Consider the following 11,527-nt stretch of genomic DNA (forward strand, 5'->3'; position numbering starts at 1 on the left):
ACCCCACGCACCATGTGACAGCGCGTGGCCTATCCCTGTGTCGTCGCCACGATGGCTTGGGGCCTGCACTGGTGTGACCCAGAGGTTTTCATCTCCTGACTGCAGAGACCAAGGGCAAGCCCTCTCTTCCTGGCCCGTCCTGGTCTGAAAGGCCTGCCCAGCAGCCTAGTGATACACAGGCGGCCAGTCGCTGCTCTTGAGGTGCACGGGCCGGGAGGGAACTGAGCCTGAGTCCCAAGCCCGGCCGGCGAGAGTTCCTCTACTGAACCATCAGTGCCCCTGTCGGACATCCTCGTGGTAGCATAACATTGGCTTTTAGGACAAGGGACGTTTACACTGTGGAAACCGGCAGATACTACAAACCAGGAATTCCTTTGCCCTACCCCCACTCCCTTGAGAGCCTGCTTCTTAAGTATTTCCCAACACACTCCCACCTAATTCCTCCCTAGTCAGGATCCAGGCCCACACCCAGTTAGCAATGCTCTGGAAGAACCTGGAACCAACCCTTCCCTGGGGGAGGAGGGGCTTGTCCAGAGTGGGCTCTGCCAGCAGGCCTGGCCTTGCACTGAAGCCCCCACCCCCACCTCCCTTGCTACAGCAAAGCTTTGAGGCGCACCAAGACGAGGCAGTCAGTGTGACCCACATGGTGAAGGCGGGCAGCGGAGTCTGGATGGCATTCTCTTCCGGCTCCTCCATCCGTCTCTTCCACACGGAGACCCTGGAGCACCTTCAGGAAATCAACATCGCCACCAGGACCACCTTCCTCCTGCCAGGTGAGGCTGCAGCTGTGAGGACCAACACGTGGTGGTGGTGGTGGTGGTGGTGGTGGTGGTGGGACGGGGGAGCCACACCTGCCTTGGCCAGGTGAGGCTGCTGAGGGTCAGAGGTGGAGGGAGGGGCTTCCACTGTGGGGCCCCTGCTCCGGTCCAGTGGGCTGTCTCATGGCCTTCAGCCAGTAGGAGAAGTGAGTTTTGGGGGTGGGGTGGGCCCAGGCTTGTTCATATGGAACGCCTTGCCCCCTCTCTCACCTCACAGTAGACTGGGCTTCCAGAAGTGAGGCCCCAAGTTAGGCCCACCCTGGTCTTCATTTTGAGCACCCTCCAGCTCTGCTTCCACTCGGCTACAGAATGGGTGCTGGAGGGTGGGCAGGCCAGCCTGGGGCCCTGTCTTTAGAGCACTTTCTAAGAAAGGCCAGGTGGCAGGTGATGGGGCAGGTTGAGGGTCAGGGTGGCCTCCCTTGGGCCTGTGCTGTCCCCTGATGAGCTGCTTGGGAGGAGAGGTAGATGCGACTGATGACCAAGGGTTAAGACGTGCTCACTGATCACTGCTACTGTCAGAGACACCCCCCCCCCATACCATCTGTTGCCCCAGACATTGCCCTGTGGGCTCTGCCAGGAGGTATAGGCAAACACCCCAACCCACAGGGTCCAGCAGGCCTCAGCTTACCTTCCCCTAGGATGCCCCCTCGCTCCAAGAGACTGAGGAAGGGGGCTCTGTCCCATCCTGACCCTGCTTTCAGTGCTGGGACTGCAGCTGGGAGAGCCACGGCCTGGGGCAAGGGCATTTGAGTGTGAGCAGCAGGCTTCAGGCCCCAAACTGACACTTACATGGACCCTGCAGATGGGCTGAGGTGGAGGTGGGATGAAGGCATATGCCGAGCTGGGCCTGAGCCTGGTGTATTCCTGGGCTGGGGCCACTTGCAGGCACATGCGCTAGCCAGCGCCTCGGGGCTCAGCTCAAGACCTGATCCCTCTGACTAACTGTGCGACTGGGTGGTTGCCCTGGGTACCCACCCTGCTGGACTTGAAAGCTTTCCTTCTAGTCCTGAATGCAGGCCGCAGCCTGAGTGTCCCCGAGTCTGGACAAGTGACCACAGGGGGTGATGAGTTCCAACCAACCTTACAGCATATGTGACCATAGTCATGATGCCAACCCTTCTTCTGAGTCCTTCTGAGTCCCAGCACCCCACCCCACCCCCCTGAAGCCCATGAGGCAGGGGCAATCCCCATTTTAGAGGTGCCCAACTGAGCTTTGCTGGGCAGGGTGGCATGGCTTGTCCAGCGCAGGCAGTGGACCCAGGATCACATCAGGTGGGTCTTAGTTTGGAGTCCCGGCTGGTGGGCATGGTCTCAGGTGAGTCTCTTCACCTCTGCGAGGCGGGGTGTGGGGTAGGAGGCTGTGTTGAGGAGAGGCGGTCAGGTGTGGGGACAGGTGGATGCCGGAAACAGCCTGGAGCACAGAAGGTGCAGGCTGAGAGTAGAACACTCATATGGAGGGGGCAGACTCGGGGGGGGGGCGCTTTTCCTCTTCTAAGCCTCAATTGCAGTGTATTTTTTAGTATTTAGCCATTATGCAAGTTAAATCCATTTCCACTATAATAAAAATCTCCTCTCTATCACAAACTTATTTTCACATTTATGCTGATAGCTAAATTATTTCAACTTAGAGGAACAACAACAACAACAAAAGAATAATCTTACGGGCCTTTTTAACCCCCCATTGTGAGGGCCGAGGCTAGCGAAGCAGCAGTGAGCTTGTGATTAATAAGCGGTAGGCTTGGGGGGCCCTGTCCACCCCCCAGCCAGGGCAGAACAAGAAAAGGCAGCCTGCCTGCGGGCCCTGACTGTGCTGTGTTGAAGCAACTTTTTCATGTCCATGACCTGCCTTGTTCTTGGCAGTGACCCTTTGATACCAGGACGGTCCTGTTAGAGGCCCAGAGAAGTCGTCAAATGAGTGGCCTAAGCCACCCTGCTGAAAGCCAGATTCAGAGCCAGGACTTGAGCCAGAGGTTGTAACACAGGTCTCCTTCCGACATGCTGCCCAGCTGTGGGCTGTTACACCACCTGCCTGGGCCTTAGTTTCAAACAAACCCTCGTACGTGTGGCTCAGAATGAAATGCACCTCCTGACAGCGACCCCAATGCTGCAGAGTAGACTTGCATTGGGGGGCTTTCGTGGTGGTCCTCTGTAGGGACGCAGGTTCCCAGGCCTGTCTTCCACTGCACCCACGGGTGCTTTTTGAACCGGTTCACCTTGAGTGGTGGTAGAGCATACCCCATTCTGTCCACCCAGGGACCGGTCTAAACAGTGAGAGGCCTAGAGCTGAGTCAGAGCCCATTCACACCACATAGGCTGGCCCAGTGCCCTGGAGTCAGACTGACCCTGCTAGTGCCTCAGCTCTGCCACCTTCTATCCCCAAGTGTCCCCACCCTGCAGTCCATGCCAGGACAGTGCACAGGTCTCAGGCTCAATCTGTGATGGAGCCACAGAACCAGCCTCTTCTTCAGGGCATCCCACCTCTCAGCACAGCTCGTCTGTGTTGGTTGACCCATATGTGGGGTCTTCCTAGGGGACAGCTACAGCAGAGCCCATGGAAGCAGCCTCTACCCTGGTCAGGACACCCAGGGACTGGGTCTTGCACAGGGCAGGCGGGGTCTGGCTGAGGGGGTGGGTGTGTGTGTGTGTGTGTGGTGGGTTTTCTGAAGGTCCAAGAATTTGCCCCCCCAAGGTTTGACCTTCTTAATCCACAACACCCGTTCCTCTCTGCGCCCCGCCCTGAACCTGAGCTAAGCTGGAGGGGTGGGGGGTTTCTGGAGTGAGCTGGGTGGCCTCCAAGCCATCTCCATCCTGTCTTCACGGAAGACAACAAAGCAGGCTCCTTAAATTCTTTATTAGAGATATTTTTTTAAAACGCTTTTAAGTATTTTTTTTTCTCTCCCCACACCAGCAAATGAAGTAATTGCATGATTAGTAATAAATTTGTTCCTCCTGTAAGTGTAGGTTTTCTTTCTTTCTTTTTTTTTAGAGTGTGTTAAAGATTTATCACTTTTCCTTCCCCTGACCCCTTTTTCCACTGGAGTTCCCAACTGGTATTAATGCATTTTTTAACCCAAACTCCCTCCCCCTCTTAACTAGACAGGTCATTAATAAAATGTTCTCTGGGAGCCTGAGCTTTTTAGAGTTGTGTATCTCCAGATAGATGGCCTGGGTGAGTTGAACACTGCTGCATTAAGTCTCTGTGATAAAATATTTATCCACCATTAGAATTTTTTCCCCCCTCCATCATCTTCCCTCGGACTGTGTGTGAATTCTTGCTCTTTTTCCTCAGGGGGGAGGGGGAGGGAGCAGGGCCTGAGTGAAGGCTGCAGATGAAGTCATTTCTCACGTCCGAAACTCTCACCCCGTGCCTGGCTCGCCCTCCTTCCACCTGCCGGGCTCTGGCTCTCTGTTGGCATTGAGAGGCTGCAGGGGCTCCGGGAGAGAGTCTCCCTCCCGTCTCAGGGCTCCTGGGGCCTTGGACCAGGAGGCAGGGCTCAGGAGAGGAACCATCCACTCTGCCCCGTCTTCCTGCTGTGTTGTTGGTGTGGGCGTATGAAGGAATGGGCCCTGACACAGTGGACCCCCAAGGACTTCTTGTCATCAGAGCCCTGGTCCCCATGGCCTGTTTGTTGATGGCACACTGTGGAGGTGAGCTGTGCCTGGCAGACGCCCCAATAGGTGCTGCCGGTATAAGCACGTGCATATGTAAGTCCAACCACCAGAAACCGAGCAAGGTAGGCTTGTCCTGCCTTGTACGACACATGGGCAGTGAAAGGGACTTCTCCGCAGTCACCCAGCTGCCAGGTGACGTCAACACCAAGTCCTTTTCCATTTCTCTTCCCTCGCTTGCTTGCTCGCTCGCTCACTGACAAGTAGGTTTTCCCAAGTTTGTTCTTTATTCCAGCAATGAGATACCTCTTCAGATAGGCGTCGGATGTACACAAGGAGCCCTGGTAGCACACACAGTTCAATACTTACCCGTTAGCAGGAAGGCCGGTAGTTCAAGTCCGCCCAGAGGTGCCCCGGTAGACAGGCCTGGGGAACCTCCCTCCAGAAGGGCTCAGCTGTGAGCCCCCAGCAGCTCTTCTCACCATGTGCACGGAGGCTGTCGCAGGCTCCATCACGCACCATTCATGTTGCCACTGCAGCCATCTTCCAGCGCGACTCCAGTCTCACCTCACCGTTTGCCCCCATAACGCTTTCATCGCCCCGACAGAGCAGTGCCCCTCCCCCTTTCTTTCCCCGCCCACTGCAACAGCCTGGCTCCACCAACTGTCCAACCCCCAAGCTGCTGCCCTCCACCACCCGCCCAGCTGCCCAGATACGACGGCACGCAGCCGTCCCCAGTTCCTCCCTACACAGTGGTTGGTCCCCAAGCCTGCAGGCTCTGCTTTGGAGCATCCTTCAAACGAGAGGCTCCTCCTCTCTGACTGTCCTGGGCACCTGGGGGCCACCTTCCTAGTCCCCTGCAGCCCCTTCCCCCAGCAGCCCCTCAGGCCTCCCTCACACTGCTGTCCACACTTCAGATTGCGTCAGCCCTCTGCGTAGACTCGGACGGAAAAGACACACCTTCCATTGGCCTACTGAGCTCCCCGTCCAACCTCTCCCTCAGACCCCCGCTGGTCATCTCACTCCGTCTGCTGCCCCATGGACGCTCACTGTCATCACAGGGCCCTCACATGCGCTGTCCCCTAGGGCGGGCCTCAGGTCTGTGTGTCCAGCTGCCCCTGGTCACACGGCGTTCCCATCCTCAAGACAGTCCCCTCTGTCCTTTGGGGCAGCAGAGGGAGGATGTAACTCAGGGACCTGTCCACCCTCCAGGTCCTGTGCGCCTTTGTGTATGTCATTGGCCTCTATGGTGCCTCTCTTGGGGTGCCTGGCTCCATCCCGGAGCTGCGGTTTAGTTGTTTAACTAATGGGAATGAAAACCAGAGTTCATCAGCCTCGTTGGCCACAGTTCAAGCCCCCAGTAGCCGCATATGACCCCCACTACCAAATTGGTGCAGAATCTTTCTGCCATTACTGGCACACCATGGGCACTTGGCCTGGCACACTGCAGTGGGTACTGCCGAGGGCACCCCAGGGTGGTAGCCAGCCACTGCAGCCTCCGGAGACTGTTAGCTTGGTGGGGGAAGCACACACCCTGGTGTTAGGTGCCGTGGAGTCGGGTAGCTCCAGCTCTGCTCATCTGCATACGCCAGCATGACGGACGGCCCACACCTGTGCACACAGAGTTCAAGCCACCAGGTCAAGGGCAGTGGGGGGCCCCACTGCCTAGCCCTTCCAGTGACCGGGGCCCAGATGCACACCCCAGCTTGGGGCCCACTGCCCAAAGCCCCACTTGCGACGGATTGTGGCATTGCTCTTGCTGTGCTATGTGGAATAAATAGGAATCTCCTTTCTGGGAGAATAGACACCCCCCCCCCCCCACACACACACACCTGCAAAGCAGGGCAAACGGGTTGAGACAGGAGCTGAAGGGGGCCCTTTGGAGAGGCTGGAGGTCCCTGCAGCCTGTGGGACACGGCAGGGCTGCTCACTGCCCATCGGTGGTCCATACCCCCCAGCTCTTCCGGGGGAGAAAGAGGAGGCTGTCTGCCTCTGTAAAGATTTGCCATCTTGAAAACCCTACGAGGGATCGCTGTGAGTGGTAATCGACCGGATGGTAGTGGGTTTATGGAAATCACGTTTCCCACGGGCTGCTGACAGACCGCCAACTCCGGCAGCTCCCAGGCCTCACTGCCTTTCAGACTCGTTCCCCCACCTTCACACTTGGCTTGGGGGCTTGTGTTGGTCTCTGCGTTAGCTCCGACAGTAAGACCCTAGGCAAGCATTGGTTCCCTGCCAGCCAGTGTCCCCCAGGTAGCTCCACAGGCCCAAGACCTTTGCCAGAGGAACCAGCCAGCTTCCTACTGCCCCATGGCCACCCTCCGATGGGCAGGGCTGCTCACACTGACCTCTCTCCCTACAGGCCAGAAGCACTTGTGTGTCACCAGCCTCCTGATCTGCCAGGGCCTGCTCTGGGTGGGCACTGACCAGGGCGCCATTGTCCTGCTGCCCGTGCCCCGACTGGAAGGCATCCCCAAGATCACAGGTGAGTCTCAGCCCTTGGGCCCCGAGGCGCTCACCTTTTCTCCCGACTCCAGGAGGGGACAGTCTGCAGTGCATTCCATCATGGCAGGTGGCCGGGCCATCCCAGTCCCGCTGCCCCTCGCCTTCTGGTGTCTCCTGCCCTCTACTCTGGCAAACAGGGTCAGTGGTGCCTGCTGCCACGTGGTCTGGGATTGAACAAGAAACCCAAACAGTGCAGCCCCTTTGTGCTCCCCCTTCCACGGATCTAAACATGCCCAGGGCCCAAGAATGGAGCCAGCAGGGGGACAGAGCTGCCCCTAATTGGGGCTCCTGTGTAGTTTTGTCTGCTTTGATTACAGGAAGGGCTGTCGAGGCCAGGAGAGCCAGGCCTTTGAATCTGGAGACCCAGAACCAGAGGGTAGGGTGAGAGGTGGGCAGCTAAGGACATCCCTGGGCCTCTCTGGCCAGTGTGGGCAGCAAGGGCCCCGCCCTCTGGAGTCCACGTGGACCTCAGTCACCGCAGGTGCTCCCCCTGCCTCCGGAAGGGATCCTGGGTCAACTCGGATGATACGGCCTAGGGATTAAAGAGAGAAACCTCTGGGGAGGGGGACACCTTTTGAGACCCCAGCTCACAGCCCTCTGCTCACCGTTTCAAAGGGTGTAGGGTCAGAGGAGACCAAGCAGCCTGAAGGCAGACCAGTGATTTGCTCCCCGGGCAGTTTCCCCTCCAGGGAACCCCGGGCAGCCCCTGGAAACCGTTTTGGAAATCAGTTTGAGCAAGGGTTTCCAACGATGTCCAGTGGGTGGAAGCCAGGGATACTGCAACACACAGGGCAGACCCCACCCCAACACAGAATTCTCCGGGACCCAATGCCGGTCAGCCGAAAAGCCCTGAGACTAGACCAGCCCCAGCCAGAGTGGGAGCCCCTCTACCAGAGGGAGACGCTTCAGGCCTACATCCCAAGCTACCCTGTTTTCTTTAACCCGGCATTTGGTGGTCACGCAGGTAGGGAGCTGACAGGCTAGCTGGGGTCTCTGCGGTCCCTGCTGTGGTGAGGGCTGTCCCTGAGGCTAAGGGGCACGGAGACAGGGCCTACCTGCTGGCTAGCATGTATCCCACAGGGACTTGCTGTGGGGGAGCTTTGGCTGGGCTCTGAGCCCACAGCATCCCGTGGAAGTAGAGGCATTCTGGGAGGAGGTAGGACTCTGGGAAAGGCAGAGGGGCTGAAGGTGGTGCAGGCAGGGGGCTGCCGGAGCTTCCCACCGAGAGTCACCCCAAGTGCTGTCAGAAGGAAGCCCTGCCTCGGTTCATGTGCTGGGCTGCTAACAGAAAGATTGGAGGTTCAAGTCTACCCAGGGACACCTCAGGGGACAAGGCTGGAGATCTATTTCCGTAAAAGCCAGCCGCTGGCAGTCCCGTGGAGCACAGGTCTACTGTGACAGCCATGGTACTGCTGTGAGTTAGGGTCAAGTGGAGGGTATCATGTTTGGGGCGGTTCCCTGGAGCAAGGCCTCGGGAAGGGCACCCACCTAGGCAGCAGTTACCAGAGAAGCTGCCGGAAGCCCTCTGAGGTGATGGTGGCATTGGAGGCCAATCCTTGATGTCCTGGGCCTCCCGGGGCCCATTTCCTACAGGCAAAGGCATGGTCTCCCTCAACGGTCACTGTGGGCCCGTGGCCTTCCTGGCCGTGGCTACCAGCATCCTGGCCCCCGACATCCTGCGGAGCGACCAGGAGGAGGCTGAGGGTCCCAGGGCCAAGGAGGACCAGGCAGATGGGCAGCCCCCCGAGCCAGGGCCCGCGCCCGAGGGCCACATGGGCTGCGAGCTGACCCGCAAGAAGGGCGTCCTGCTGCAGTACCGCCTGCGCTCCACAGCCCACCTGCCTGGCCCCCTGCTGTCCGTGCGGGAGCCTGTGTCCAGCGACGGCGCAGCCCTGGAACATAGCGAGGAGGACGGTTCCATCTATGAGATGGCCGATGACCCCGACGTCTGGGTGCGCAGCAGGCCCTGTGCTCGCGATGCCCACCGCAAGGAGATCTGCTCCGTGGCCATCATCTCGGGTGGCCAGGGCTACCGAAACTTTAGTGGTGCCCCTGGCCTTGGCGGAAGGCCGGTCCCCTGTGGGGAGACGGACAGCACCCTCCTCATCTGGCAGGTGCCCTTGACACTATAGCCACCCCGTCCCTCCCCAGGGACACCATGCAGTCCGGCCACAGCCGGGCCAGGCTCCCAGCCTACCATCGGGGGTCCCTCCTTACCGAAGGCCCCTTTCAGGGAGAGAGGGACGGAATCCCCTCTTGAGACCCACACAGAGCCAGACACGGAGACCTGGATTCGCGACCTGGCAGAGCGGAAGAGAGCCTCAGCTGTCTTTCCAAGTGTCCCGGGGCAGCGTCTGAGGATCTGGGAGAGGAACGGCACTTCCGAAGGAGATGGCTTCTCTTTAAAAACAAAACACGAAACCTCACAGCCGCCTGGGTCAGCCAAGCCCACCCCCAGCCTGCCCAGCACCCAAGCAGGGTGCACGTGTGCGTGGCCGAGCCTGTGAGGGCTGGCGTGTGAATAGCTATAAATACGTATATATGGTGTATATTATATGTGTATAAATAACGTCTGTACATACCGGAGCTTTGGAAGATGCTGGAATAAAAGGCAAGAATAGCATCTGTACTCAGATGGAGGTTTTTGGGGAGAGAGGGAGCTCAGGGAGAGAGGGGCTGAGCAACTGTTGCTGGGCCCAGCACGCTCACACCAGCAGGAAGGGGGTGGGGCCCAGAGAACCCTGCTTGAGGGACAGCTTCTACCAGGGCGCTGCCCCGCACAGTCACCGCTGGCCACAGGTGGCTATTTACTTTTAAACTCAGTAAAATTAAATAGACTTCAACACCAGCGCCTCGGTTGCATTTGCTGCATTTCAGACTCGACTTGGATGGCCCCCGGGGTGAGTGGCAGCCTCGGGGTTGTATGTTGATGTGCAGGGTTCTCTTCTTCCTGAGAAGGGGCTCTTGGGAGGGTCCTTTCTCAATACGGCTTTGATCTAAAAGAAGGGATGGCCATCCTCACTGGATGGGTCCAGAGGCTGCGGGTTAGTGTTAAATTCAACCCCACCACAAGGAAGGCCGCTGGAGCCAGGGCTGGGGTGCAGGTCCTGGGGGACCTTGCTACTTTGGGTAGGAGCTGTCCTTGGGTCTGAAGGAGGCTTGTGTGGGTCCCAGATGGGGCCCCTTGGCAGTGGTGCCAGACCCTGCCCTTCCCCTCTCTAGCTCAGCCCATCCCCATGTTTCTAGAACCTCCTGCAGGGATATCCAAACCCCTCAAATAACCGGGCAGAGGCTCCTCCATCTCCCCTGACCCGTCTGCCAGCCCTTCTGTCCAGTCACCTGCCCACCGTGAGGGAGCAGCCGCACTGGGGTGCAGAGAGAACTGAAGCGGAGAGCTGGAGAAGCAGGGCTGAGGGCGGGGGAGCCTGGTCACATGAGGCGGACCGGGCAGCAGTGAGCCTTCCGTAGACTCCCAGTGTGAACGGAGGCCCAGAGAGCGACCACTTCTTGTATGGAGGAAGAGCCACCCAGACGGGGACATTGCACCTGGGTGAAGACTGGAGAAGTCACTCATTCATTCGTTCATTTTATTTATTCACTCATCACCCTCCCCTTGTGTTCCTCCTCCATGCTAAGCGGCATGAGACAACTGCGGTGCAGCCCACAGGTGGCCCACAGTCTGGAGGGGAGGCAGGCATGAATGCCCGTGGGTGAGGGAGGGCTGCAGAGAAGGGGGAAGGAACCTAGTGTGAGGAGGCAGAAGGTGCAGGGTGGACAGAGCTTGGCTTGTTCCCAGAGGATGAGGGGTCCATGTGGGTCCCTGGGGCTGGGAGGTGCAGGAAGAGGCAAGGTCCCGGAGCAAGGGAGCAGGCGGCCACCTCCCATTCCAGATAGTCCCTGGGCCTCACTCCCTCTCCAAATCAAGAGATGTCACTGCCCCACTTCGCTCTTAGGTTAGAAGAATCCTTTCTCGCTCCAGAGGGGACCAAACACTGTGCGGACTGTCTACTGCTCAGATTAATGACGGAGGCCTCGGGACAGTGGGAATCCCACTGAATATGATCATCCCAATAACCAGACTCCACTGCAGACTTCCCCTGGGATGGTGACTGGGAGCAGAGGTTACCTGGGAGAGGGAGGACAGGTTAGCTGGGACAGGTAGCCAGCCTGAGCTGGAGGACATGGCCTAGCTCCTCTGTACACGGCCGGGGTCTCCAGCATCCCTTCAGCCCAGGGGTCCTCATGCCTCTTGTGAGGAATACTCCATGCACAGTGGAGCCCTGGTGCCTCAATGGCAGAACTCCCGCCTTCAAAGCAGGAGACCCAGGAGCAGTCGCTAGCAGCTATAACCCGTCTGCCCCTAGAGGCTTGCAGGGGCCTCTGATGCTGAGCAGATGAGAGCGAAGCTTCCAGATGGAGACGGATCATGCAGAAAGTTCTGGTCATCGACTTCCAAAAGCCAGCCACTGAACACCCTATTGATTCCTGCCATCCGGTGGTCGTGGGGAAGGAGCAGACCCGGGCGGGAGCAGACCCTCTGTTGGGCGTGTGGTTGCTGCCAGCGAGCAGCGGCGCAGACCTCGCAGAACTCCTGA

The 11,527-nt window shown here is 58.6% G+C and overlaps 1 protein-coding gene across 3 annotated transcripts in view; it reads left to right on the plus strand.

Annotated features, from left to right (window-relative positions):
• ARHGEF10L (Rho guanine nucleotide exchange factor 10 like) overlaps window positions 1-9,785 on the plus strand; it is a 143,234-nt gene extending 133,449 nt beyond the window's left edge. For all 3 annotated transcript variants that reach the window (XM_075551217.1, XM_075551234.1, XM_075551226.1), the window contains 3 exons: window positions 599-773; window positions 6,790-6,912; window positions 8,526-9,785. In XM_075551217.1, the coding sequence (XP_075407332.1) occupies window positions 599-773; window positions 6,790-6,912; window positions 8,526-9,064 (837 nt within the window). In that variant the 3' untranslated portion in view covers window positions 9,065-9,785. The remainder of the gene's footprint in view (window positions 1-598; window positions 774-6,789; window positions 6,913-8,525) is intronic.
• The last annotated feature ends 1,742 nt before the right edge of the window (window positions 9,786-11,527 follow it).

The sequence above is a fragment of the Tenrec ecaudatus genome, chromosome 1 (assembly GCF_050624435.1).
Source record: "Tenrec ecaudatus isolate mTenEca1 chromosome 1, mTenEca1.hap1, whole genome shotgun sequence".
Classification (NCBI taxonomy): Eukaryota; Metazoa; Chordata; class Mammalia; order Afrosoricida; family Tenrecidae; genus Tenrec; species Tenrec ecaudatus.